Below are 26,002 nucleotides of genomic sequence, written 5' to 3'. Positions count from 1 at the left end.
TAGGTCTGCAGTATGAAAGAAGGGATCTGCAGTTGTACATTTGGCTACCCAAATCAGCTTTAGGCAGCTGAGTTCTTTTATAGCTAGGTCTGGATGTATGTGTTCTGCATGACTGCTGCACTCAGATTAGGATTCAGCTGCCAAAACACAAGGACATGACATCACTTCCAAGCTCCATGAGTGTCCAAGGCATCAGATCAGAGATGGAAGAGGACCTGCAGAAGGTCCACAGTCTTTCCCATTGGAAGTCCAAGGACAGACCGGATGCTTCAGAATATCTTTGTCAGGTTAAACTAAATTGCCTTTGCTTAACTAGCTGAATCCTCCCCATGTTGGTCCATCTCTCTTAACTTCAGAATTCTACAGTACAGACATCTCTGGCCACACAGCTCTTCCTCCTACACCCAGGTACAAATAGGACATCATCCAACTGAGCTATTTCAAAATCCAAAACTTCATGCTTCATATTCCACCCTAGTGCCAACTGTTTAGATCCACTTACTATAGAGGGATACGGACAATTAACTCCAAGTTAGACATCTACATCTGAGTGGGTAAGTATACTTTAAGACTGGACACAGGGATCAATTGGTCACCTCCCAGCAAAGAACCATTCTGGGACATGTATCACCACTTCATGACATAAATCAGCCCCGATTTTGGTTTGATTACTCCTGTTAGTAAGAAATCAGTATAAGAGATCAAGAAAGGTAAAACCAAATGTCCTTACGGTCCTTCCAGCTTCATTGTTGTGCCTGTTCATGGCTGACCGAGCATCCGGTCTGTTTTCTCGGGCATCAGCGAATTCCCTAGACACCATGCTCCCAAACTCCACGTCCTCGCTGCAGCCTCCCCATTTCCAGCCTTCCCCTGGAGAGCCCTTGTGACGAGTGTCGCAGCCGCAGATGGTGGCCGAGCCCTCGGCGCAGGACCTGGTCACTGCAAAAGCCACTCCGGCAGAGGCAATGGCATGGACGAAGGCGGATTCCCTGGTAGCTGTGAAAGAAAGAAACCAATGAACATTGGCCAGCAAAAAAAAGACCATGTGTGGCTGTGTTCAACACTGTGAACATCTTCTCTTGAGGACATGGCCCCATCCAACCTGGCTTTGAGCACCTCCAGGGATGGGGCATTCACAGTTTCTGTAGGTAACCAAGCTGGATGCAAGCTCACTGAGGTCAGAAAACACAATTTAACTAAGTTCTTAGAACAGGGCTATGGCAAAACAAAAAGCAATCCAAAGCTGAATATCTCAGGGCATATAAATTATATACTAATTTGCAGGCAGTGCATCACTTAGCCATGCACAGAGCCTCAATGTTGGCTTCTGATGAGTAGAATTTGGACTATAAAAATGCAAGTCTACAGTTAACATCAGCCTCTGCCTTTCATGGTGAGACCAACGCTCACTGCTCCTTCACTGGGAGAGCTGCTGATGGCTGGAAGGTGGGTAAATATCAGGATGGACAGATGCTTCCTTATCCTAACCGTGTAAACTAAGTGTTATCCCCACCCTCCATTCTAAAGCCACCTTGGAGAGAGTGCTCAACACATGTCATCATACAGGTATCTAAAGCTTTGCTCACTTTGCCTGACTAAATTCCGTGCCAAGGGGACTGGAATGGGCTCTCCTTTTCTGCTCATTGCCTCATATGTTGGATGGGAACAGCCAAAAGTTTCCATGACCTCTGAGGAAACCTTCCTTCACAGCCTTTCCTCATAGATAGAGATGGGAAGAGAAGGGCAGCTCAATGTTAGCCTGGCTTTCCTGGTTTCCAGTGCTGAGAAGAAAACCTTTTAAACTGCTTTGAAAATAGGAATGTACCATGGAATCAGCTTAATTTTCAGTTTTCATTTCATTCTGTTTCTTCACTGACTGGAAATGACTGTGGAGTTCGATGCTACACATCAGAAAACACCTCTGCAATGAGTTTTGGCTTCAGGAAAATGACATTTTATCATTAAAAAGGCTGTTCTCAATCCCCTGAGGCAGTTCTAAGAAGACAGTGGTTGTGATAACCTGCCTCCCTTAACCTTGTACATCTTACCACATGAGCTCACCGCTTGCCTATAGACCAGTTGACCAAGAAAGCATTTTATCTCTGACACCTTTTGAATGGTTGAATGATTAGAATAGGACAATGCTGAAATATGACTGCTCCCATGAATGCAGGATGTCAGGTTCCAATTGATACAGCTTCACCAACTTCCATCAAGCTTTGCTTCATCTGATGATATCCCCCCACAAATCCTCCCTCATATTCTCTGCACCACATTTTGATGACCTGAGCTTTCCCTGCCTGGGCATTTTTGGCATATTCTTTAATTTCTAGATGCTTCCAGGCTTTACTAACACAAGGAGAGTTTAATATGCCAAGCCAAAATACCAGTGTGTTCTCAGGGTGAAATCAAACCTGGACTGAAGGCTTAAGCAAGAACTTGTGCAGTGCTGCTTTGCTTTGGGAAGGCTACCAAACACAGCAATAAGCAAATCAAATAATGTGCATGAACTTACAAGCAGAAGGTATGAGCAATGTCCTGGAACACAACGTTAGTGCGCATCATGAGGTTAGTAAGTCCCTGGGAGCCAGAACCAAGTAAGAAAAATGCAGGAACACTCAGTTCCACAGTGTGATTTTAAAAAACCCCTATTCAGCATCTCTCCACCCTGAAGGATCCCAGCTTCCCAAAGCTGGTGACCATGCAGCTCTTTCGTTGTGCAAAAGCTTGGCTTCAGTGCATGACCAGGTGAGTCCAGTTCTAACAGGTCTGAGGACTCAGCACTTTGCTCTTGCCTAAGCTCAAATGGCATCCAGAATCCTGGCAGAGGGGGCTGCAAAACTGCATTTTCCAAGGCTTGGGCACAACTGAATGGGTGCACAGCAGCACAGCTTTGGCTCTGCCTAAATCCCAGTCCATTACATCAGCTGCGCACTGCTGCTGTCCCCTACTGAAAGCCTTCAGCTCCGGGAGGGTATTGATAGGATTTACCTTAAGAAGCTCGGATCATACTTGGCTCTTCCCAGAAAAAAAAAAAAGCCCACTGCCTTTTACAGCTTGTATATGCGGTAATCACTCCCCTGCTTTTGAAATGCAGCCACCCCTGGGGTGGAGTGCAGCCACCACTTAACAGCACACAACAGGAAGCAAATAGCATTGTATCTGATGGTAACTACCTGGGGAATGCAGGCAGAACAGAGCAAAGCTGAAATCTGGCCCCGGGCACTGAGGTTAGGAGTTTGTCTCTTGAGAAAGTTGCAGCCAATCTCTTTAATGACTGCATGAAATTAGGGCACTGGGTTTACTTCTCCTGCCCCTAACTTCAGGCAGCAAGTTCAATATTGACGCAGATGGAGGAGAGCCATCGCCTGAATCACGTCCTGCCACCTCCCCAGTTATGGGGCTGAACTCCCATTACCAAGCAGACCTGACCCTATGGAGCAACGGAGAGCTCCCCAGGTTGTAGCTGGAGGCGGTGTGGCTGCAGGAATGGAGAAGGAGTGTATAGAGATACAGATAAGCAGAAGGAAAGCATGCACTTGTAATGGAAATGAGGGGTTATTAAGATGCCATATAAAAATGCAAGAGACTTAGCAAAGATAACAGAAAAGTGCAGTATGTTGGTCAGGTCACCTCATTCCTCTCTGGGTGGTTCTGGTAGCAGGAGACAAGCATCTCGTTAGGACTTGAAGAGAGCCTCTGGAAAGTCATCTGGCAAAGGGAGGTTGCTATGGGCTCGTACCTCATGGGGATGATGGCTTAAGAGCATCTTAAACACTTTGTTTTCAGTGCAGCACAAGGTCACCATAGCTCTGGCTTGTTTAATTCCTGCCTGCTCCTGCTCTCAAGTTTCCCTGGAGGGTCTGGAGACTGGGGAGGGGGTAATAAGGTACCCTGGTACTGTGTTCAGTTCTGGGCCCTTCCCTATAAGAAAGACACTGAGGCTCTGGAATGTGCCCAGAGAAGGGTAACAGAGCTATGAAGGGTCTGAAGCACAAGTCTTGATGGGGAGCAATTGAGGGAGCTGGGATGGTTCAGCCTGGAGAAGAGAGAGGTTCGGGGGGATCTCATTATTCTCTACAATTGCCTGAAAGGAGAAAGACTTTGACTTCTTGATACTATGAGAGGGAATGGCCTCAAGCTGCACCAGGGGAGGTTCAGGTTGGATATGAGGAAGAACTTTGTCTCTGAAAGAGTGGTGATGGAGCAGCACAGGCTGCCCAGGGAGGTGGTGGGATCACCGTCCCTGAAGGTGTTTAAGGATTGTGGAGATGTGACACTGATGGATGTGGTCATTGGGAGTGGTGGGATGGGTTGGGGTTGGACTTGGGGATCTTAGTGGTCTTTTCCAGCCTGGCTGGTTCTGTGATTCTATGATTCTGTAGCTACTCATGCAATGAGAGTTTTCCAACTCACTGTCACTTCTGAAAATTGTTTTCTAAGGAGCCCATTCTGTGAGGCTGGGAGTCTGAATGGTCCATGGTCCTCTGTGCTCAGCATGAGCATTATCTCAGGATGCAGAAAGACATGGTTGGGCACTATTTGTATAGGAATTCAAAGGTCTGAGGATGATGTGACCTAAGTTTGATTTCCTGCTTTTGCACAGCTTTCTTATGTGATTTGGTCAGCCTGTGCTTTGCTTCCTTATCCACACACCTGAAAACAATCCTGCCTATCTCCCCAGCAGCCTGCAATGCTCAGTTTAGTGATGTCTTCAGAACTGTAGGCAGAAGGCGTTGGAGCTGTACAAAGGACCCGTCAAGATGTGGGATGAGAAAGGCAAATGAATAACCACATAAATATTTTGACTGTTTAACATACAAAACCTGCTCTCATAGGTTCTGCTGCCCAGACAGTGACTTATTTTTCCTCAGTCTTTCTCTTGGTGACTCAAAGATGAACCCCAGGTCAGACAGATATTCCAGATGCGAAGGAAGAAAGACTATGGTGAAGCAGAAGGACGGATATAATGGTCCATTTTTGTCTGGAAAACCCACAGTCCACTACTTTTGTACTATAGCACTGAGCCCTGTTCTTTCTGTTGTTGACACCCTACATCTTTCCTGGCTCTCTGCTCAGCTGGATAAAGGTAACAGCAGGCTCCTGTTGAGAGGGTCATATAACCCACCTTCAGATATGTTAGGAACTGAAACTGCAAATTCTGTGCCCTGGACCACAACTGGAAGAGCTGGGATGTTTCTTAAAGAGGGAGGAACTGCTGTTTACATTGAGGACTTCTTAAAAGAAGGCAGCAAGATCTGTGCAGTCTTAGGAAAGAGAGGAGGGTCTCTTGCTTGAGGTGACTCTGGGCTGTATACCCAGAAGGAAAAGAGCCCTCAGCAGCTTGGAGAACAGAGAGATGAGCATTAGGGACTCAGCATCCCACTTTTCTGGGTGTTCCTACTGAAGGTATGGAAGTTCCTTAGTATATGAGACCCTGATGTCCCAGCTGCTCAACAGGACTTCAGGGAGGAGCACGCTGCTTTCTCTCTGCTTTGTTTTTCAAAGCTAACACAGAAGAGAGAGCTATCTGTTGTGTCAGCGATTTTAGACGCCCAGGCAACCTGTTTCAGAAAACTCATCTCTGAGGGGTTGAAAGTGTAAAGGCTTTCCAACATTTGTCTGGTAGGGCATGCACCCAGGGAGTGTGAGAAAGGGTTTAAATTCCCTCCCTGTCCTGAGGGAATACAAACCCACAGCTCTCATGCTAGGATTTGCACAAGAGTTGACACTACATTGACTCTGGATTAAAAAAATAATCTAAATAAAACCTTAAACCAAATAAACTGGAAATAAAACTGGATGCAGCCTGGCAATTCTGGCATTTGGAGTCAGCACAGCCTCACCTCTTATACTGAGAGCCTTTCTTAATGGCTCAGTCTCCTCCTAGTTACTATGGATGGGGGTTCTTCTTGAAGGTAAGATATGGCTGCTACAGGGGTGGAAGGAATTGTCCAAAGACGGTGGGGAATTTGTGATATGAGCTTTGAGGGATTAGGGAGCCCAGCCTTTGACTCAAGTCCCCACAACTCACTCAGCCTCTGTGCTAAACCTACCAACCAACAGATCCCTCAGAGCCAAGGACCAAGGATTCAGTACATGGAGATGAAGTCTTCCCCCTTGTGATGCTCCTTGCGCAAGATCAATCCCTTTAGCAAAAGCTGATGAGGAAAGAAGTGAAGGGTCACACCTCTGATCACAGGATGCATTTTTTTTCCCCAGGGAAAAGAGGAGGAAAGGTGAAATACAAAGTGTCTAAAGGCAGTTTTTTTATGATCACTAAGAAGAAAATGGTGTGTCAATCAGAACTATTAAATATTGGCATCCATGTGAAAATGGAGAACAGGGATCCCCTTGGCACATGTTGTCTGAAAGATCCATCCACGCTGCAGAGACAGTGTCCAAGTGCTGGAGGGGAACAAGAGTTGTTCCCATAGTAAAAATGGAGGAGGATCACAGAGGTGTTACAGGGAAAATACTGGGAATGCTGGGAACAAAATATTGGCTTTTATATCCTCAGAGGTATTGCTCCTGATTGTAGCAATAGGAGATTTCAGCTCAGATAAACCAGCTAAAAGGGGTTTATAGAAGTTGACTGGCTCAGCTTCAGGCTTCCTTTAGCTCTGCTCTGTAGTGGTCCCAGTGTTCATATTCCCCCAACCCAGCCTGGCCAGTCTCAACACATTGACCTCCTGCATCAGCATCTCCAGGCCTGCTGCTGGACTCCTCAATTACATCCTCAGCACAGTGAGAGGGGAACCTTTTACCAAGGCTTTGGGTTGTTTTTAAAGATTCCCCTTCCATCATTAGGGAAGGTGAAGAGGAACAAGTGGTGGCCTTGGATGTGTCCATCACAAGAAAGAAAGGGGAAAGCCATGTTTCTTGGTGGTAGGGCAAATCATTCCAAAGAGCGCATCTCCAAATTCAGCAGTGTGTGCTGTATTCATGCTCCCTATCATTATGCTGACTATAAAACACTTTCCAAAGTCAAAGCAGTAGGAAGAGATCTTGAGCTTGCTTAAAGCTTCCATTTCTGAACTTGGTCCTCCTCCAAGTCTAAATGCCAACTAGCCAAGTGCCAGGCTCTGAGTTTCCATTTAATCACAACAGTGTTGGTCAGGCAGGAAGCTCCCAAAGTCCATGTTGTTCTTAGATATCTCTGAAGGCTTTAGAAAGGCTACAGAAAGGTTGGATCCCAATGACTGCATCACCCAGTGAGCTACAAATACTGACCAAAGACCCTCTCTGGACAAGAGCAACTACATAACCTGCTTCAGTTTCCCTATTTGCAGAAATACACAAAATTCATGTATCATGGAATATAAAGAAACACTCACAGATGCATTCAAATTGTATACTCTATTGACTCACACCACTGACCAGATCTGGTGCACTATCTATAGAGGACAATCAGAAAGTTCAGCTTACACCCCACAGCTGGAGCTTTAAGTATTCCATCAGCCTACCATGTTACAGAGGAGAAGGGCAAAAGGAAGAATTTTTCTCTTTGCCCTATACTGCATCTTGTCTCATTATACAGGAGTGATGCTCATGCTTGGGTCACTCTTGCATAGACCCTTCCAGGGCGCATGGATTAGTGGGGAAATACTGGTGGTAGTTGGATGGTTGGACTGGATGATCCTGGAGGTCTTTTCCAACCTTGGTGATTCTATGATTCTATGATCCCAGGAGAACATTGGTACCTCAACCTGCATGTGTGCTGAGTTGTGCAGACCACAGCTACCCTCTGATCAGCACCTCATCTAGACTTATAGCTACTGCAGGTCTTGACAGTACCTCCAGGACATTCCAGAGCAGTATTTTACAGGGAAGAAACCTCCACCACTACTCCATCAATCGTTTCCAGAAGAGCAGGATTACATGGGATCCCTTGGACAAGAGTAGAATCTATTATGGCACAGCACTTCTGGATACAGAAGGATCATCAGCTCCTTTCCCCTGCCAGCCCTTTGCAATATGACAGTCTCAGCATAGGTTTACAGACTGATCTGAATGGTTTGGAGCCACGTGCTACCGAAACCCAAATACATGCTGCCTTTTTGTGATGTGTTTGTCTTGGGTCCTTTGGTCTTTAGGAGCATTTCCTAAGCAGGCTTCTCTCTGTGCTTTGGGGAGACTACTTTGCAAAAATCCCAGTGTTTGTTGGCTGCAGGTAAACAACTATATTAGGTCTAACCCAAAAAAGGCATGGAATACATGCAGCTCTCCCACCTCAAGCTTCAGAGAATCCATAAGTTCAGAATGCCCACAGATCCCACAGAGCTCCCTTACAGCTTCATGCCGGGCTCTGCATGATGCCACAGCCTCTGCCCTTCACCACAAGAAACCATGCCAACTCCATGCCCAGCTGATTCTGCACTGTTTCTCATCAAAATCCAGCTCCGGGGTTTGTTTGACTATTTTATCCTCGTAAAAATCAGGCCCCAAAATGCAAAGACTCATGCAAATGCGAAGCATAATAACAAGAAGCTAACCACACTTTTGCATATCTTAAAGGAAAGGTTAGGTTTGGGTCCCATCTGTGTTTTGAACGAAGTTCTGCTTGAGTTCTTGTTTCCTCTGCACCAGCGTGCTAGTGTCAACACATCCCTGCAAAGATGAAAGGCCCTAAAAAGACATTTGATCAGATTAGCCGTGATTCAGATCATTGGAGGGAAATTATTAAATGGGCAATTCCTGCCAGGGAACATGAACGATAAGAGAGAATGTTGGATAGAATGAGGTTGGATGAATTCGGTTTGTAAAATCCTGAAGGCCAAGTTCCTCTCAAACATGTGAACAGTGGTTTTATTTATTCTCTCTTCTTTTTTTCTTTCCTTGTTGGTTGCTTATGGTTTTCATTGCACTGAGCACACTGAAGCTGCAACCTTCAGCGCCTGTGCTCCCAAACAGGTAGAGCCAGCTCACAGAGCGGGGCCAATGGGCGCTGCTGGCTGAGCAGAGCAGGGTGGGTCGGGGGCTGGAATGCTCCTGCTAATTAGCTGCTGTCAAAATAACCCCAGGTGACTGCAGGTAAGCAGACCCCCAAGATAAGCAAATCAGCAGGATGGTCTGGTATCAGTAACCCGCTGTCTGCTGCTCGCAAAGCAAACATCCCCCTATCTCCTTCTCTATTGCCCAATCTCTCTGTCGATCTAATCATTGTCATGTATGTCTCTCTACCTACCCTGCCCAATGCAAGCAAGTTTTATCTTTCTTTCTGTTGGCTTGGTCATGTGTGAAACGCTCAGCAGTGGTTCCCCCCCACCTCCCGTAAATGTCTTCTGAATATTTCCTCTCTGTCTCAAGGCCTGAAACTCACGGTCCCTCAAACTGCCCCAAATTACCCTTGTCTCCCCACCCGCCTGATGTCCCTGGAAGGCTTGAGACAAAAGGAAGCTGTGTGCCAATTGGGGGTTATTAGCAGAGATACACCATGCTCATTGTGGCAGGACTGAGTCCTTAATGAAAGGGGAAGGCGGAGAGGGAGCAGGGAAGGACAAGGCTGAAATTCTCCGCAGCGCCTTCCAGGTTAAAGGGATCACCGGGGTCTCTCCTGGCCTGGAAAGAAGGCAAGAAGAAAAGACAAGTCCCAAAGAGTGCTATGCAAAACAGCCCCACTGGTCAATAGGATATGGGCAAGAAAAGAAAAATAATTGTATTCTGTTATCAGAAGCAACATGGTCCAACAAAAGGATTGCCTTCGCCCACCTGAGAATGGAATGCGAGGCTCCATTTTGCTGCTCTGATCGTATTTGACAGCCCCCCTCGAGACTGCCTGGTTGGTATGGCAAATCGTCCTTATTACCTGCTGGGGTGAATGAATCCCCCTTTGTGCTGGCACTGTCACGCCGCATTAGGTCGACAATGGCCCCAGATATTTTATATGAAATTTGCCCTCACTTGTGATTAGCCAGCACCAACTAAGTCATAGCAACCTAGAACTATGCATTGGCCGGGCCCCGTTGTCGGCCGAAAGGGAAATCCCTATTCAAATGGTTTAATAAAACAATCTAAAGGGCGTGTGAATCGTGAAAAGCATTTTCACTTTTCTCTTTAGCTTAATCTCATGGTCGCTGGGATATTGTGCTCCGAGCAGACCCCAGCAGGGTGTGGGCTAAGGTCCCCCATCAACTTCTTTTACAGCCTCCTTTTCTGCGAGTTAATGATATACCGGTGTGATTGCCTCCCGCAGCAAGAAGAAACACGCATTTGATGAAAAGGATGGACCTCCTAACACATCCTAAATGGCAACAATTTCTCATCCAAAGGTCACAGGTCATAACCTGGATTTTGAATCACCACCCAGATCTTTTTCAAAGCCTGGCTAAAGCTGGGGGATTCTGCCGGGCCGTTTTGCACACAGACAGACACACACACATAGGCACTGAGCTATCTCTAATGAGGTTCCTGCTTGAGGCTTGAGTTTGGTGTTAGAAACAATGGGGTTTTCCCATTATTATTACTGCCTACAGTTTGCTGACTTTCATATCCTCTCAACCCCGCGTTGAGAGGAAAAGTGCAAGCAAGTGACGAGCAATGCAAGATGCCTCCTACACAGCCCAGGGCTGCATCCAGAGTCTGAGCAGCACCCAGGATGCAAGGGGAGGGAAAGGAGAAGTGTACAGTTCCCCTTTGTGGTTTTTGCTCCTATTTCTCACCCTGGTTGGGGAGCAGAGGCAGGCAGTGGTAGTAGGCACAGGGTCTCCACAAGGCTGAGGATGAGTCGAGTGCTTCTGTGTAAGCATTTACCTAAACAGGGGAACACGGTGCACTGGTGCATCTGCAAAACCTAACTGGAAATCCCCAGGGAAACAAGCTCTTTCACAAACCTCCTGCAGCCAGGCTTCCAAGGCCAGAGCTTTCAGATGCACAGGAACTCTTTCACTCCACCATCCCAACACAAAATGTTGGCTGGAAGGGGTTCTTCCATTGCTCAATATTCTCCCTTGCAAGAAGAGAGGGGCTGCAGGCTCGTGCACAATTAAAGCAGCCCATGCTCGCACCAAGATCCCTTTTGGCTTTGGAAACCCACATTAGCCTCTCCCAAAAGATGTTCACACTAGCTGTGGTATGTTTCCACTGCAACTTTCCACCTAATTGTAAGCTATCTGGGGCAAGGAGTGATTTTCTTATTATGTGCTTGTACAGTATTTAGCACAATGGAGCCATGATCTCTGCTTGGGGCCTTGGAGTCTACTGTAATACAAATAATTAACCACAATAGAGCTGGGCAAATATCTTAATAAAACCATGGAATCAATTTGAGGCAATTAAGCAATTTTTTTTCAGCTTGCAGAAGCTTTTGCTTTGCAGGCTTCAGTTGGAAAAGGAAGGTGGTTTGGGTGCTGGAAGAACTGCAGGGGAACTGCTCACTCCCCAGCAACCTTTGACAAGTCTTTCTTTCCTGCCCCTTTTCCCTTTTCTATTATTTCCCCTTTCCCCTTTCCCTCCCTTTCTCCCTCTTCCTTCCTCCCTCCCCCCCTTCCGTTCTCTGTATTTCCCTCCTTCTCTTCCCTTCCCTTCCCTTCCCTTCCCTTCCCTTCCCTTCCCTTCCCTTCCCTTCCCTTCCCTTCCCTTCCCTTCCCTTCCCTTCCCTTCCCTTCCCTTCCCTTCCCTTCCCTTCCCTTCCCTTCCCTTCTTTCTTTTTCTATGGCTTTCAGTTTCACAGAGCTGGGGAGGCAGAGATGTTTTATACAACTACCAGTGCACACAATGTAATTTATCAATAGCTTGGGAAAGGAAGAAACATGATTTGAAGTCTGGATCTGTGGTTCCTGGGGAATGAAGGGCTCGCTCTCACAGCTTGACTTCAGAGCAGCTCACCTGCCCCAACTCTGCCTCAGCTGCCCACCTGTTCCTGCTTTCTAATCCCTGTTACTTCAGCTAGCAGCTGAAGCAATGAGCTTGAACATCTATTTAGACAGAGAGAAGTAAGAAAATTGCAAAGCTTGGGACACAGACTGTATGATTTACAAACAATTATGAGTCAGAAGATAAGCTCTGGATGACAGATATTCTGATTACACTTGAAGCTGTTGTACAATTTGCAAGCGGAAAAGTGAGCTAAATATATTGAACATCTGTCTAAAGATGTATTCAGTTCTGTACCTGTCTATCACAGAGTGCATGTAAGGGCATTACAGCTCAGTGTATCTTCTAAGGGTGTGCAAATGAATAGATCCATAAGCTCATCAAAGCTGTAACCTCAGGAATGGAAATACTACCCTCTTCTGAAGGAAATAGCTCTGTAACTCCATAAAGACATCTGCTGGCCATGTATAAATCTAATGGCCATACATCCCTGTGCAAAGGCAGTTTTGCTAAGAGAAGTCTGTGAAATGGTGATCATTCTGGTCTCAGTCCTGGTCATGGAGAAATGGGTCCTTTTACTTAAAAAACTGATGAGGACAATCTGCACCACAGTGCTTTTAAACTACAGATCTCCCATTGTTGCATGTATGTCCATAATGGTTCATTTTAGCTGCTGTGAAGAGTTTACCTATCACTCTGCAGAACAGAAAATGTGTCATCAGTTTGGGCCAGGAAGCTGAGCAAGAGCATGCAAAGTGAATACATGGCTAGGAGATCATCTGTCAGTCTGTCATATTTAATGTACAGCTGAAAGCTTTAGCTCTTGGTAAATATTAAGACCTCTGAAATTAGATAAATGGAAGATCTCCTTCAGCTTTACTTTCAATGCTGGACTATTTAACTAGGGTGTCAAGTGTTAGAGTTTACATAGCAATACCAACAATACAAAGCCTGTAGCTTGGATCTACTTGTGTTTTTAAATAGTGGAGATCTCATATAAACTGTCTAGGTTGGCCCCACCAAATATGTGCCTGTACCTACACTGATGGGATGGATGCCATGCAGTTCTCATTCTGTGGTGTGGACAGATATCCTGATGATCCATGAGGTTCCTTCCAACCCAAGCCAGTCTGTGATTCTATGATTCTATGATAATGGCTTAGGTTGGAAGGGGCCTTAAGGACCAACCTGCTGTGAAACATGCTCTTAATGCAGGGATGAGCCCCATGAGCAATATGTCTTCAAATGGAACATCCGACCTGATGCCCACCAAGAAACTTTCAGACATGATAGTTTTCTGTTCCTCACTGAGTCACACAGGTTTTTGAATTGGTTTAAAATTAGGAACAGCTGTTGGTACTGTAAAGCTTTGGTCTCCTGCTACTTGATCCCTCCCATAATCAAAACAGCAGCAGAGTTGTTGCAGCATGAGATAGCGACCTGACCTCAAAAAAACCCAACTTGCTGCGAAAGCAAACGATACCTAACACCTCCAGACAACTCTTTCTCAACCAGTCATCATTTGTATTCATAAAACAAGCCAATTTCATTAATCTTATGCTTAAATTATTTTAAGGTTCCTTAACTCACACAACACCCACCCACCTAATTAGAGAGATGCATTTTTTTCTCACCCAGCCCCGTGTCATACACTCGTCAGCCCTTGTGGTGAGCGGAGCTGGAAGCATGCAGACTATGGAGATGCTCTCTGCTATGGAGATGATCTCTTCCAGCTGATCTGCACATGGGCTTGATCCTCCCAGGCAAGGAAAACAATGGACACCCAAACTACATAACTGCCAGGTGGTGTTGAAAGCATCTTTGAGAACAGGGGGTGTGAGCAAGTGGGAAGAAGAGCAGGTGCTGTGGGTTTCGTTTTGCAGAAGAAACGTAGGATTCCAGCTTCCACCTCTGTCTATGGGTTCATTTGCATTAATCCATTATAAGCCAAATGAAAACCTTTGCTTTGATGAAGCAGTCTCTTCCTCAGGCTACATCACTACTAATTTTGAATTTTCTCTTTTGTGTCGTGTGTCTGTTACAGAGCTTTGCCAACCTGCCCAGAGAGGTGGTGGGTACCCCATCCCCAAAGACACTCAAGGTCAGGCTGGATGGGGCTGTGAGCACCTGATGGAGCTGCAGGTGTCCCTGTTCATTGCAGGGGAGTGGGACCAGATGGCCTTAAAGGGTTCCTTCCAACTCAAATGGCTCTATGATATCACGAAAACTTGCAGCTTCCAGCTAAAGTATTCTTTTTGCTTCAAATACACTAAATGCCTATTTGCTGTTATATCAACCCTGTCTTCATGTCTGACAACTGATCGTGATGTTATTCCTGATTTTGCATCCTAAATGTAGTTCTGCTGCAGGGTGCAAAAGAGTATCCTTACCCCATAGCTGGAGGGTGGGCACCCCAGAGCTGGTGAGAACAACACAGGACCCCTGACCCAACACATCAACTGGGATGGGAAGTAAGGATGATGACCTGATCTGCATCCAGTGTCTTAAGTGACTTTAGTGGGAGTGGAAGGCATTTACCAGGCTGCTGGAGGAACCCAGTACCTTGAGGGTTTACTAACAGCGCACATCGCTTTCATCCCTGCCTATCTTACAGCAGCAAATCAAAGTCATGCATCTGTGGCCTCTTGGGATGGGAGCTGCGAAAGATTTCTCTCTTGCTATTAAATGTAATCTCCCTTGTTGGCAACACTGACACTGCCCTGTGTAATAAGTGGAGGCGGATGGTATGTGAAGCGTGAAAAAAAAATATGAGAGAACAACCAAGAACCCTTAGGAAATGTCTTTGAAAATCAGTTACTGAATAAATCTGGTAAAGCAGAAAATATAGTTTGGCCATCAGCAGAAAAACATGGGGCTTGATTCTCCTCTTGGCCTGGTGTAAATTACAGAGGTCTCTGTCTGATGTTGTGGAAGGAGGAGAGAAGGTAAGTCAGTGTTACCGAGGAAGGAAAGCACTTTAGAGTTGCACTGACTAACTCAGAAAACATCCAGAAAAGCTTAAAATCATAAAATACAGAACTGGACCTTGCTCTGTCTGCAAGGGAGCAAGATCCTCTTAAAGCAGCCTGTCTAAGCTATCCCTAACAGATGTTTGCCTAACCTGTTCTCAAAAAACCTCCCAGGCTGGAGCTCCCACCCCTTCCCCAGGCAATTTGTTCTCATGCTTCACTCCCTCACCATCAGACCACTCTTCTGAAGGTCTAACCCCAATCCCCTGCCTGCCATTGAAGTGGACATGAAGAAGAGCTCATCAAACTAACCTGGCCAAAGCAAAGGAGGAGGTGGAAATGGGGAGAAGGAGAGGAAGATGAAGGAATGTTGTAAAGTAGTGTAGCATCTGTGATAGCGCTGGGAATGGAGCTCAAGACCCTTGGCTCTGTGACTTGTGTCTGAGTCACAGTATGAGCGGGGGAGCCCTTACCTTATTAATCCCAGTGGTACCCCTCCTTTCTCCTGGCCTTTTTCCTATGCTCCCTCTTCTCACTCATTTCCATCTCTCATGGTAACTTCCTTTGCCTTTCAGCACCTCACATGTGTCCTTGGAGGGAGAGGGTGTTGTAACACATGCAGTCTTCCTTCGGCTGATTCATCCTTTTGCTTGTACATGACTAACACTCATGCTATTTGTCTAACTATTCCTACTGATGTACATTTAATATGTAAAAATTTAATTAAAGCATTATTCATAAAAAAAATATCTGGGCCAATTTAATATACTTTTTTTTTTTTTTTTTTAAATACCCATGGGGAATATTCCAATTAGGAGCTAAACGCAAGAGAACAGTGTCAGATTCCACCCCCATCTCTAATCAAAGCAGAAGGTTTTGATATTATAAAGAAAAAGCCACCAAAACCACAACATTATGTACAGGCATTCACTCTGCAGGTGCAGAGATCAATCCTGAGAGCAACTGAGAACTTCAGCTCTTGGTGGAAACCAGTGGAAGGTACTCCATGTCTCTGAGGAGGAGCCAACTACGCACCCAGAGCCAGCTCCTCACCTAGTGGATCTGTGCTAATGCTCTGATTGGAAAATTTGCTGAATCTTTCTAATCAGCTTGGTCCTGCAACCTTTAATCATGCAAATGGCTCACGTCTTCGCTGCAGCTCCAGACTTGCCAGCAAAAGGCTTGCAGGAGTGAGTATGGAAATGGGAACTGGGATTTGTGCTGGCACAACAAAGCTTTTGACGTCTACAGGCCTGAAAATGCAACCTTCCAAGTGGATGTTTCTCCAAAGTTAGCAGGGAGGGGTAAAAACTCTTGGGCTTGCAATATTGCGTGGCCCGACAAGTCTCTGTAGTGGACAACGTGATTCAGGAGCTTAGCAGAAATACTGGCATGTCCTATTTCTAGATAGGCAGGGACAATGCAAATAAAGGAGGCAAATAGAAACCGTGACCCCAAAAGCCCAATGGTTGGGATAACAGTGAGGATGCAAATATGACTCAGGGTGGGATGCCCTACAGTCAGTACTGATGAAGGCCTGGGGCTTCTCCAATCCTTCCCAGCCTTCTACTGTCCATCACAAGCCACAAAAACACCTCCCTGTGCTCACTAACAAACTGAATACTTCTACAATGAACCACAAGAAGCAAAATGTTCAGTCCCTCCCATCCCAAGTGATCACCTTCACCCCAAACCTTCATCTGCTGTGTGGACGACATTGGCCCAGAGGTTTTTCAGGCCTTTTAAAGGTTTTTCTGTACTTGTGAAAGTCTGGTGGGGCCTCAATGTCATTCTGGAGCAGAAATATCATGGGTTTTCTCAAACTGGGATGCTTATTTCCTACCCCCATCAGGGACGTCACTGCTGCCATGCTAAAAGTGAGGCCTATGGCAATGGTGTGCATCACCACACTGAAGCACTCCAAACTCTCCAGCAGGAGACTGTAGATGAGTCATGAGATTCATCCTTCAGGGAGATCTCCAGGACCATTTAAACCAACTCTTCAGGCATTTTTATGAAGTTTCAAAGGCTCAGCCATTTACTTGAAGAGCCATTTATGTCTCCAGAGGGAGATAGTAAGGACTTGAAGTATGTGCCGCTACGTGATTTACCTCCATGGAGCAGCAGCTTTGCAGTACACATGCAGGAGCTGTTAGATATGCTAAAATGGAAACACAGGCTGCCTCTTGGAGACTTAAGGAGGGATTATAGCAGATGAGTCCCCATTTAGTTTTCCAGAAAAGCAGTAAAGATAAACCTGGCTGCTCCTTTGCAGGGTGTTAAAGGGAGATTTCCTGGTGGGTGGATCTCCTCAGTGGGGCATTATTGTATTAGCAGTGGGGCGGGAAGGAATGGATTAAGCAAGTGGCAAAGGGGATATGGAACCATTGCATGTGTTCACAATGGAGATGAGCTGGGGAGGGTGGAAAGCTGTCAGCGGGCTAAAGGCAATCAGGCTTGGGTCCTGGCTTATGACTGATCACATGGCTGCTCTTGAGTTGAATTTCTTCAGGAATTCAACTGTGGATCTCATGTGGGGTCTATCTTTCTTCTATGGGAGGAACTCAGCCATGTGGAGATGGTGAAGTTGAGTCATCCAACATACACTGACCAAAACTATTCTGTATTTGAACAATGGCAGCGGAAAAGAAACATTATCTTCTGGAAAGAAACATTATCTTCTGCCCATAAATTACTCCTTTTTATCCTCATCTTCTTGCTTTTCTTGATTATGTACTGTTTTTATGGTGTATTTCTTGGTTATGATGTTGATTTTGGTATGTTCTCCTTTTAGTCTGCGTGTTTGGTTGTCTGTACTAGACATGCATAGGAACTACAGGCATCACAATAAGCTTAGGTGCTGATTTGGGGGGCTTTTGGTGGGGAACTGCAGAGATTATTCATATTTCAGAGCCAGTATTTGCCCTTATGAAGTACAACATGTCGATCTTTGAGGCTCCACGTACTGCTAAGTAAATGCATTAACTTAAGAATCATAGAATCACAAGGTTGGAAAGGACCTACAAGATCCAACTGTCCTCCCATTACCCTTGCTACCACAAGATGCCAGTTGTCCACCATCTGCAGTCAGAAAAGCATGAAAATGAAGAGTTCTCAATCATTAAATCATAAGCACAGAATACACATACTTCACCCAGACTGGTTAACTTCAGTTAGCTAAGGTAGGTTAAAAAAATATTTAAGGCAAAGCATTTTGGGCATTAGTTTGAATGAGTAAGTTAAGATCAAGGCAGGTTTGGGTATTAGTTTGGCTGAGTAGCTGCAGTTCAGGCAGGTAAAGCTGCTCCTGAATCACATCTGGCTTTCTAATGTTTGCATACAGTTATTTGACCCAGCTACGGCATGTGGTTAGAAGCAGGGCTATGCTGCTCAGGGACTAGAAAGCCCAGTACTGTTGTTAGTCTGGGCTGTGGCTTGCTTGCCCAGACCAGCTCCAAAGGAGCCGAGATCATCATCTAAGGAAGCACTGGGGCATCATGACCTTCAATTTTCTGAGGTATTTTGCATGCATCTCATAGAGTAGAAGGTTTGCTATCGCACACTGGGATTCATCTCAAGCTATCTGATCCCAGGCAGAACCAAGCCTAGATCATCTGTCATTTTAATCCAGGTTACCTGGTTTGGTTACCCAATGTGAACGGAGAACACCCTTCTTATTCTAGAAGGGCTGATAGGATCAAATCATAGTCTAAAACATCAGCAGGCATAACCTTCTTGAGAGGAGAGCAGCAATGGAATAGCGAAGTAGCAGTCAGCCCCACAGCCCCTCAAATACCCAAAGATCCAGCTCTAGCAAGAGAAGCCCAGTATGCTGTCAGCTTTTAGTAAAATACGAGTGCATGGTGAGACAGAAATTTTCTGAATGCTAAGGGTTGTCCTGGGTTGAAATGACAAAGCTTCAAGGACAGCTTTTAACTCTTACATTTGATTATTAGCTCTTGCTATGTTTGGATAAGCATAGGAAACACAGTACTGATAGGGAAGTTATAAAGCTTCAGTGTCTGCTTGGCCTCTCGAGAGCCATCACATTAAGGCAAGATGCCATTGGAGAGCTGCATGCAGCTCAATGGGATTGTGCAGTATTTTGCCATATTTGCATTCTCCTCAACTTTAACATCATATGGGGATGTGTTGGATCCAGGTTATAATTAATGAAGTCACGTGGAGAACTTGGCAAAACCCATCATATGTAGGTGCCTTCCTTTCAGGAGCTCACAAAGTCATCTCCAATGTGTTCAGGCACAAGTGATGTGTGTGGTAACATCTGATTGAGAAGACACTGCTCAGGAGAGCTAAATATAGACAATATTCTTAATTTAAGCTGTAATATATTCTGTCTCTGCTTCAGCAATGCCACTGTGCTGGGCAATGACTGGACAACCTACAGACAAGCTCTTAAGACACATCTACATACTTAAATTCAACTGTAGAGGAATCCATATTCGAAATGCAGTTAGGGAAGCAGACCAAAAAAATGCTAGATGAACAGAGCCATCTTTCTCCACCTAGAATCAACAGCACTAAAATACTTTGCCACCTTTTGTTACTTCTCTAAGAAGAATCTGTGCAATTTCCTGTTGGAGCATCTTCATGATGGGACTCGGAGTTTTATGACAGGGGAGAATGAGTCATGGGCTTGGGGCCTATCTGTTACAGCCCTCGTTTTATAGAGCTGTAAGGCTGCTTTATGAATTTAGGGGGTCCTTAGGAGAGCACTGCTGATACTTCACTCTCAGTACATTTGGATTTAGGCAGCTTGTCAAATTGGAGCTATCTGAGGAGTATGCCATGCCTCAGGCTAGTAATGAGGGCCAAAGGAATCACATTTACATATCATGGGAAATTCTGGGTGTTTTTTCTCTTCCTTTCTTTTCTTTTTGAGAGAGAGCTCAAAATCAGACAGAAAATGTGAGCATCTGAATGATTCTGTACAATAAAAGACTGAAAAAGTAAGGTTGTCGAAACATTTACTCTTGTCAACATTGGGATTTTGAGAAGAAAAAATCATTCTACTTCAAGAATATCCAAACATTTAAATACCCCATGAAATATTAAGTGCTCTGCAATGAGCTTCTTTGGTATCAGAATGACTTGCTATTTTGACATAAGATCATGTTCAAAATGAAGTGAAATGAGTTCAAGAACTCAAATGAAACTATCTGAAAAGTACAAAGAAAGAAAGTCAAAACTGTCCTTTTTTTTGCCTTTTAAATTTAGGAGGTCTTGCAAAACCTCCATTTTGAAGAGGTTGACTTTTTGGATGGAAAAAAAATGGCCCAGAAAATAAATAGATACATTTCAAGCAAGCTATAATATATCCTAGTTTGGATTCTGTGTGCTTAGCCTAAGGGGTCTCCAACTTTTTTATGGCTCCGGGTGAGTAGAAATATCTCCTGGTGCCCTCCCCACCCATTCACACTCCCACAACATCCCTGTGGCAACAGCTTCCCTGGGAAAGCAGCATGATTAGGAAAGGATAAACCATAATTATTATCTATCATTTAATGTGATTTAGCACCTGGAAATAATGGAGAGGAAATTGTGCCAGATGCTTAGTCAACAAACTGCAACCTACCAGGAAACGTTGCGTGATGCATTACTGCCCCATTGATCAAACTCGAGAGCAACAGTTATAAGCAGGCCAATAAAGCTACCTAAATGATACTGCAAGAGCTTCAGGGCCCTACCTATGACCTGCTTTTAGAAGTACCCTGTCATTTCTGTGGTCCTCTCCATAGGAAATGGATATGGAGCAGAAGAAGGACTTTTTCCACTGTCTCTATCACAGTCAAAAGCAGAGCCTGAAACAGAACTAGAAACTCTTTTTGCCTTGTTATCCATCTCTGGCTCAGGCTGGGTCTGGAAAAGGCAGCTAGATAACACACATGCTTATGTACTTTGTCTTCATCTATCTTATGATGTTTAACCAAAAAATGTCTCTCCTGTTCAACACCCCTGACTACTACGGATAGTCCTGGTAGTCCCTACTTGCCTTGTCCTATCACTGGAGACATTCAAGGCCAGATTGGATGAAGCCCTGGGCAGCCTGATATGGTAGGTGACAACCAGCCCACAGCAGGGGGATTGGAGCTAGATCACAGAATCATAGAATCATTAAGGTTGGAAAAGACCATTAAGATCATCTAGTCCAATCACCAACCCATCACCACCATGCAAACTAAAGCACGTTTAAACAAGATGATCCTTAAGGTCCATCTCATCCCTTCCAACCTAAGCCTATGATCCTGTACCTCAGTAGGGTGCTGCTTCCCACAAAGCTGTCTAATTCTATGGCTTTGTGTCCCCCATGTGTTTGGGAATCCCAGAACTCTGCTTCACTCTCCTTCTTGCTTTGTCATTGCTGTTCAGTCAATTGTGGAGCAGCCAGTGCAGCAGGACCCTAGTCATTCCATCACATCATTCACAGGTAGAACGGAACAAAAACAGCCAGAACCTTTAACCTTTCTGACTTGCTAATTCCCAGCTACTTCCTCTCTGTTAATCCTATGGATCTTCTTGGATGTTGAGTCCTTCCTTTTATGAACATGCACCCTGAAAGAAAAGGCTGAGGGAGCAGGGAACCATAGGAGTTAATCCATTAAGAAAAACACTTTCTCCTGCAGCAGACCTTTGCAGGGACCATGTTATCTCCTGTTGAGTAATGCCTGGACTGTGTTTTGCTTTCCAGCCCCATGGGAAGTGCCAAGGAGGGAGACAGGCCATGGGGATGACCTCTGCATCACATCCATTCCCCTGCCATGCAGAAAGGAGTGTGCAGGGCAGCTTTATACGTTCAGCTTTCTCTCTTGCTGCCCTGCCATATCTGTCTGGGGAGACACTGGAAGAAATTCTCTGCTTCTTATATACGAATCCGACCAGATGATCCCACAGCCCTTAAAATCCCTGCCTCTATTCAACACTGCCAGCTCACAACACATCCCCCAGGGTTAAAAGAGAAAAAAGAAAGAAAAAAAGACAGAGAAAAGAGCCACATTCACAAGCTGGGAGCCCTCTTTGTCAGAAGACTTTGCTTGTTTGGGATGTTTGGTACATATGAACGTACCCTCATGGACCCCAGCCCAGGACCAGTGCCATGGCGTGGTCGGTCACAGCAGTGCTGAGGGTTGAAGCCACCACGTCCCCTTCCCCCAGCGCCCACCGTGGTGGCCTTGCTGTCCCCTTTTCCCTCCCTGGCTTTCGTCCATACGTGTGCGTGTTTGTGCCGCCCGTTGAGCGCCGAGGGCCCATTTGGGGCTGGGATTCTCCCAGGACAAAGGGATGCTAATCAGCTCCCTCTACTGTTGCCTTTTGTCTAGGACTAGCTCCCACGCTTGGACTTGGCACTCTGGGATGCGGCAGAGGGAGCTCCTTGTTGCAACCAGCCTGAGCCCAGTTGGGGAATGCGATGTATCCAGCAGGGAAAGGCGAGAGAAGGGGGGGTCGGGGGAGGAGGGGGGAGAAGGAAATAAATCTATAACTGCCAGCCCATCTCATTGTGCGCTGCCGGAGGCAGAAGTTTCCAGCGCCTCCCTCCACCGGCAGAGACGGCACCGGTTTTGTAGCCACGAGCCGTCTTGTTCACGTTCCCCTCCCTGATCCCGTGTTTTAGTCGCCATTCTCCGTGTCGGGGCTGACAGCTGAAGGCTGGTGAGGTGGGAGGTAGGAGGAAGCACAGCAAACAAACAGGATCAGCTCCTGGCGCTGCTGCCGTTTCCTTTTCACCATCACTGCTCCGTCAGGTTTAAGCTCGTGCCAGGGGGTTGGCTGCAGAAAGCAGCTCTTTTCATGGGCTTGATTCTCTGCAGAACCCTCTGCAGAGGTGCAAGAGCCAGGTCTTTATTCCAGGTGAACAGACACCTAGCAAAGACTACACCTGAGCCCACCCAACACAGGGCATGGGGCAGCCTTCAGCTGGCTCAGCTCTTTGCCTTGGGACTGGAGAGGCAAATGCAAGCAGATATGATGCTAACCATAATCCTCTGCATGCTATCCTATCACAGAATCATTAAGACTGGAAAAGACCAGTTGTCCATGCCCAACCCACCCCCACTGACCACGTCCCTCAGTGCCACATCTCCATGCTTCCTGAACACCTCCAGGGATGGTGACTCCACCACCTCCCTGTGAAATACTGACTTATGTAACACACACAGTACACTGGCTTATATAATATATATATAATACACTGGCATAATATACTTATTGCTGTCTCGTCTCCCAGAGTAATCCCCAGCTCCGTGCTTAGCTTATGCTGACACTGAACACAACCAATGCTTGTGTCCTAAGCTAGAAGCTGCCAGTCTGTTTCTCAGCAGCACTGGTAAATCTCCGGCCTGCAGTATTTATGCATCTTGATGGCTGAGCGGAGCTTGCACAGTCACATTTTCAATCCTGATCCTTCCAGTTTCCTTCCCCATAGTTACAGGGTAGAGTTTGTAGATCTCCGTTGTTGATACCAGGGCAGCTGCCCAAATTGCCATTAGCGGAGAGGTAGACAGGGTGTGGTTGGAAATCAGATCCTCTTGGGAAGAGTTTCATGAGAGAGCAGAGAGTACCTCCTACATGTAACTAACCTCCTGGATGGATCAGTATCTTGTGGCTTTCTGCTCATGCCTTACTTTATTGCAGCAGTGAAGAAGCCTGATCTAGAGCAGGGAAAGGGGGGGAAGCATTTGGCACAGAGACAACAGAGATGCCAGAATGCCATCAGGAAAATATGATGAGGTCTGCTAAACATCTTAATTTTAAATCATGCGAGACATTATGAGATGGGATTTTGCCTGAAATAGCAAAGGACTGCCTGTATTCCGTGGTCCAGGGGATCCTTTCCAGTGCTGTGTTCTAATGTTACTAAAATGACCTTTCCAATAGAGGCTGGGTGTCAGGACTGCTTTCCAAAAGGAGAGAGATGGTGGTGGGAGATCTCTGTCCCCAAAGTGGGCCTCTAAGAAGTACACATGGAAGGCTAAGGCTGTAGCCCTAGGCTCCCTCTATAGTCAATGGAGAGGAATAAACATCTTGGTATGATTCATGTTATCCTGAGATAGGTGTCTCAGATAGGTCAGATGAATTGCTCTCCGGAGATAGCGATTGCTCTCCACTGACTACAAAGGGAGCCCGGGGTGACTAGCTCAGACTTCGACATCTAACTCTGGGAGATGAGATCAGCACTATCTGAGAGCCCGTGGAGCAGTATTGTTACAACACAAGGGAAAAAAAAAGAGGAGACTTGTGTCTCCCAGGTATTATAACTGAATTTGGGAGTCTTGTTCTGTTCCTGCTTGAACCCGGGGAAAAGCTCAAATGGGTTTTGTTAGGCACAAGGTGAGCTGTGACATACATGGAGAATGGAAATAGGAGTTGAGTTGATACATGGACACAGCTGCATCTTCAGAGAGACACAGGCCTTAATTCCAGAAGATCCAGAATCCAAATTAAGTTTAGCTTCAAACAGTGCCCTGCATTCCATGCAATACAAGCTGTCACCTGAATCCCCACATCTCCAAGCCAGGTGAATGCCTGTTCTGCCTCTCTTATGCTCCTGTCTTCCCACCAAAGAGCCAGTCTCCCTGGTTTCCCATCCTGGGTTGATGTAAGGACGCAGAAATGTCAGGGTGTGAATAGTTTCACTCCAGATGTCTATAAGACATCAGATGAATCATGCCCCACAGGACCCCAGCATCAGATGAAACTCCCCTGACCTGTCTCACTGTCTGACATGGTGCACCCAAAATTTTGCTGACCCACGATCTTCTGCAACCCTCAGTTTCACCTTTTGAATTACCTGGGGTAGAGAACAGTGTCAGAAGTTCTCCCAATGCAACATGTTTAGAGTAAGTAGCAAAGACAGTGCTTTGCTCGAGAAGGATTGTCCTGAATGTAGGAGAGATCAATATAGTGAATGGTTGTCAATGCCAGAGTAGTGCTGCATGGAGGCTACTATAAGGAGTGCTATTCAACACACCTCTTGGTGGTGTGTTGAGATAAGGCATCTTTTGGGAAGAGATGTCCTAGCCAAATTCAGATTTTTGGTTCATTCCAGAAGTCTTGAGGTGAAATGCTCCAGCGTGTATCATGCAAGAAATCTGGATGAACTGGCAGTCCTGATGTGCCTTAAAGATCAACATTAGTGCAGGAAAGAAAGTAATGGCAGGAGGGCAGAGGCGTCTGTATCAATAACATGCTATTATTGCTGATCCTTCCCTTTGCCAGATGGCCATCGAAGAATCAATTTGGAATCAGTTTCTGAAGGATGCTTTGCTGTCTACAGGGCAGTGTCCTGTGGGGGAATGGTTTTAAACTGGGACAGGGGAGGTTTAGGTTGGATTTTAGGAGGATGTTTTTTACCCAGAGGGTGGTGACACACTGGAACAGGTTGCCCAAGGAGGCTGTGGATGCCCCATCCCTGCAGGCATTCAAGGCCAGGCTGGATGTGGCTCTGGGCAGCTTGGTCTGGTGGCTGGGAACCCTGCCCATAGCAGGGGGTTGAAACGAGATGAAAATTGTGGTCCTTTTCAACCCAGGCCATTCTATAATTCTACAATTATGAATGAAGGTTTTAGTAATTCTGAGGTATTGGCGGTCACCCTGGATGACATGCCATCCCACCTTGATCTGTGCTGGAAAGCAAGACTTCCACCCAGCTGAAACAATGGTATGATCTCAAATAAATTGTATTTCACATTGTACCCATCTTGGTATCTTCATAGACTGGAACCACACCAAAGTGAGCATCTCTTTACCATGAACAATAGGGTGCTCCATCGTTTCTGTGGCTTTGGTCGTTCCCATTCTAGAAGGGCTAACAATTATTTCCGGAATGAATTTATGCCCCTGAGCCTCCGTATCACCCATTAGTTCTCTCATTTGTCCAGCAGGGAATTTGATATATGTCCTCAGAGGGCACATCCGACGGGCTCAGATGCTTGACAAAGCCACCCGCCCCGGCTCGTCCAAGCCCCATTGCACGCCAGCAAATGCCCTGATGTACAAAAAGGAGACGGAGTGGCTTCCAAAGGTTGCACGAGTGTTAAACTCTAATAAACAAGCCCCATCGGTGAAAGCTGAAAGAATCTGAGCCCTCCCCAACAAAGCATTTAATCCAGTTTGGCGTAACCTTTGACATTATTAGGGATCGCAGTGACCCTAATCCAATCAGATTGATTAACTAAAGCGGAGACCCCATAAGCTGACCCCCC

The 26,002-nt window shown here is 45.9% G+C and overlaps 1 protein-coding gene and 1 long non-coding RNA gene across 3 annotated transcripts in view; one reads left to right on the top strand and one right to left on the bottom strand.

Annotated features, from left to right (window-relative positions):
- The window catches only part of LOC146762188 (uncharacterized), a 30,914-nt gene extending 15,384 nt beyond the window's left edge, over positions 1 to 15,530 (top strand). The window contains exon 3 of the long non-coding RNA XR_014943251.1: positions 13,859 to 15,530. This is a non-coding gene — a long non-coding RNA (uncharacterized LOC146762188). The remainder of the gene's footprint in view (positions 1 to 13,858) is intronic.
- Positions 1 to 26,002, bottom strand: part of WNT3A (Wnt family member 3A) — a 75,355-nt gene that overhangs the window by 3,175 nt on the left and 46,178 nt on the right. For both annotated transcript variants that reach the window (XM_015853035.3, XM_085539119.1), the window contains exon 3: positions 731 to 996. In XM_015853035.3, the coding sequence (XP_015708521.2) occupies positions 731 to 996 (266 nt within the window). The remainder of the gene's footprint in view (positions 1 to 730; positions 997 to 26,002) is intronic.

The sequence above is a fragment of the Coturnix japonica genome, chromosome 2, assembly GCF_054131305.1.
Source record: "Coturnix japonica strain WE chromosome 2, WE-NBRP24, whole genome shotgun sequence".
In the NCBI taxonomy this organism is placed as follows: Eukaryota; Metazoa; Chordata; class Aves; order Galliformes; family Phasianidae; genus Coturnix; species Coturnix japonica.
The sequence above is the reverse complement of the archived record's forward strand: the minus strand, read 5'-3'. Positions and strand labels throughout refer to the sequence as shown.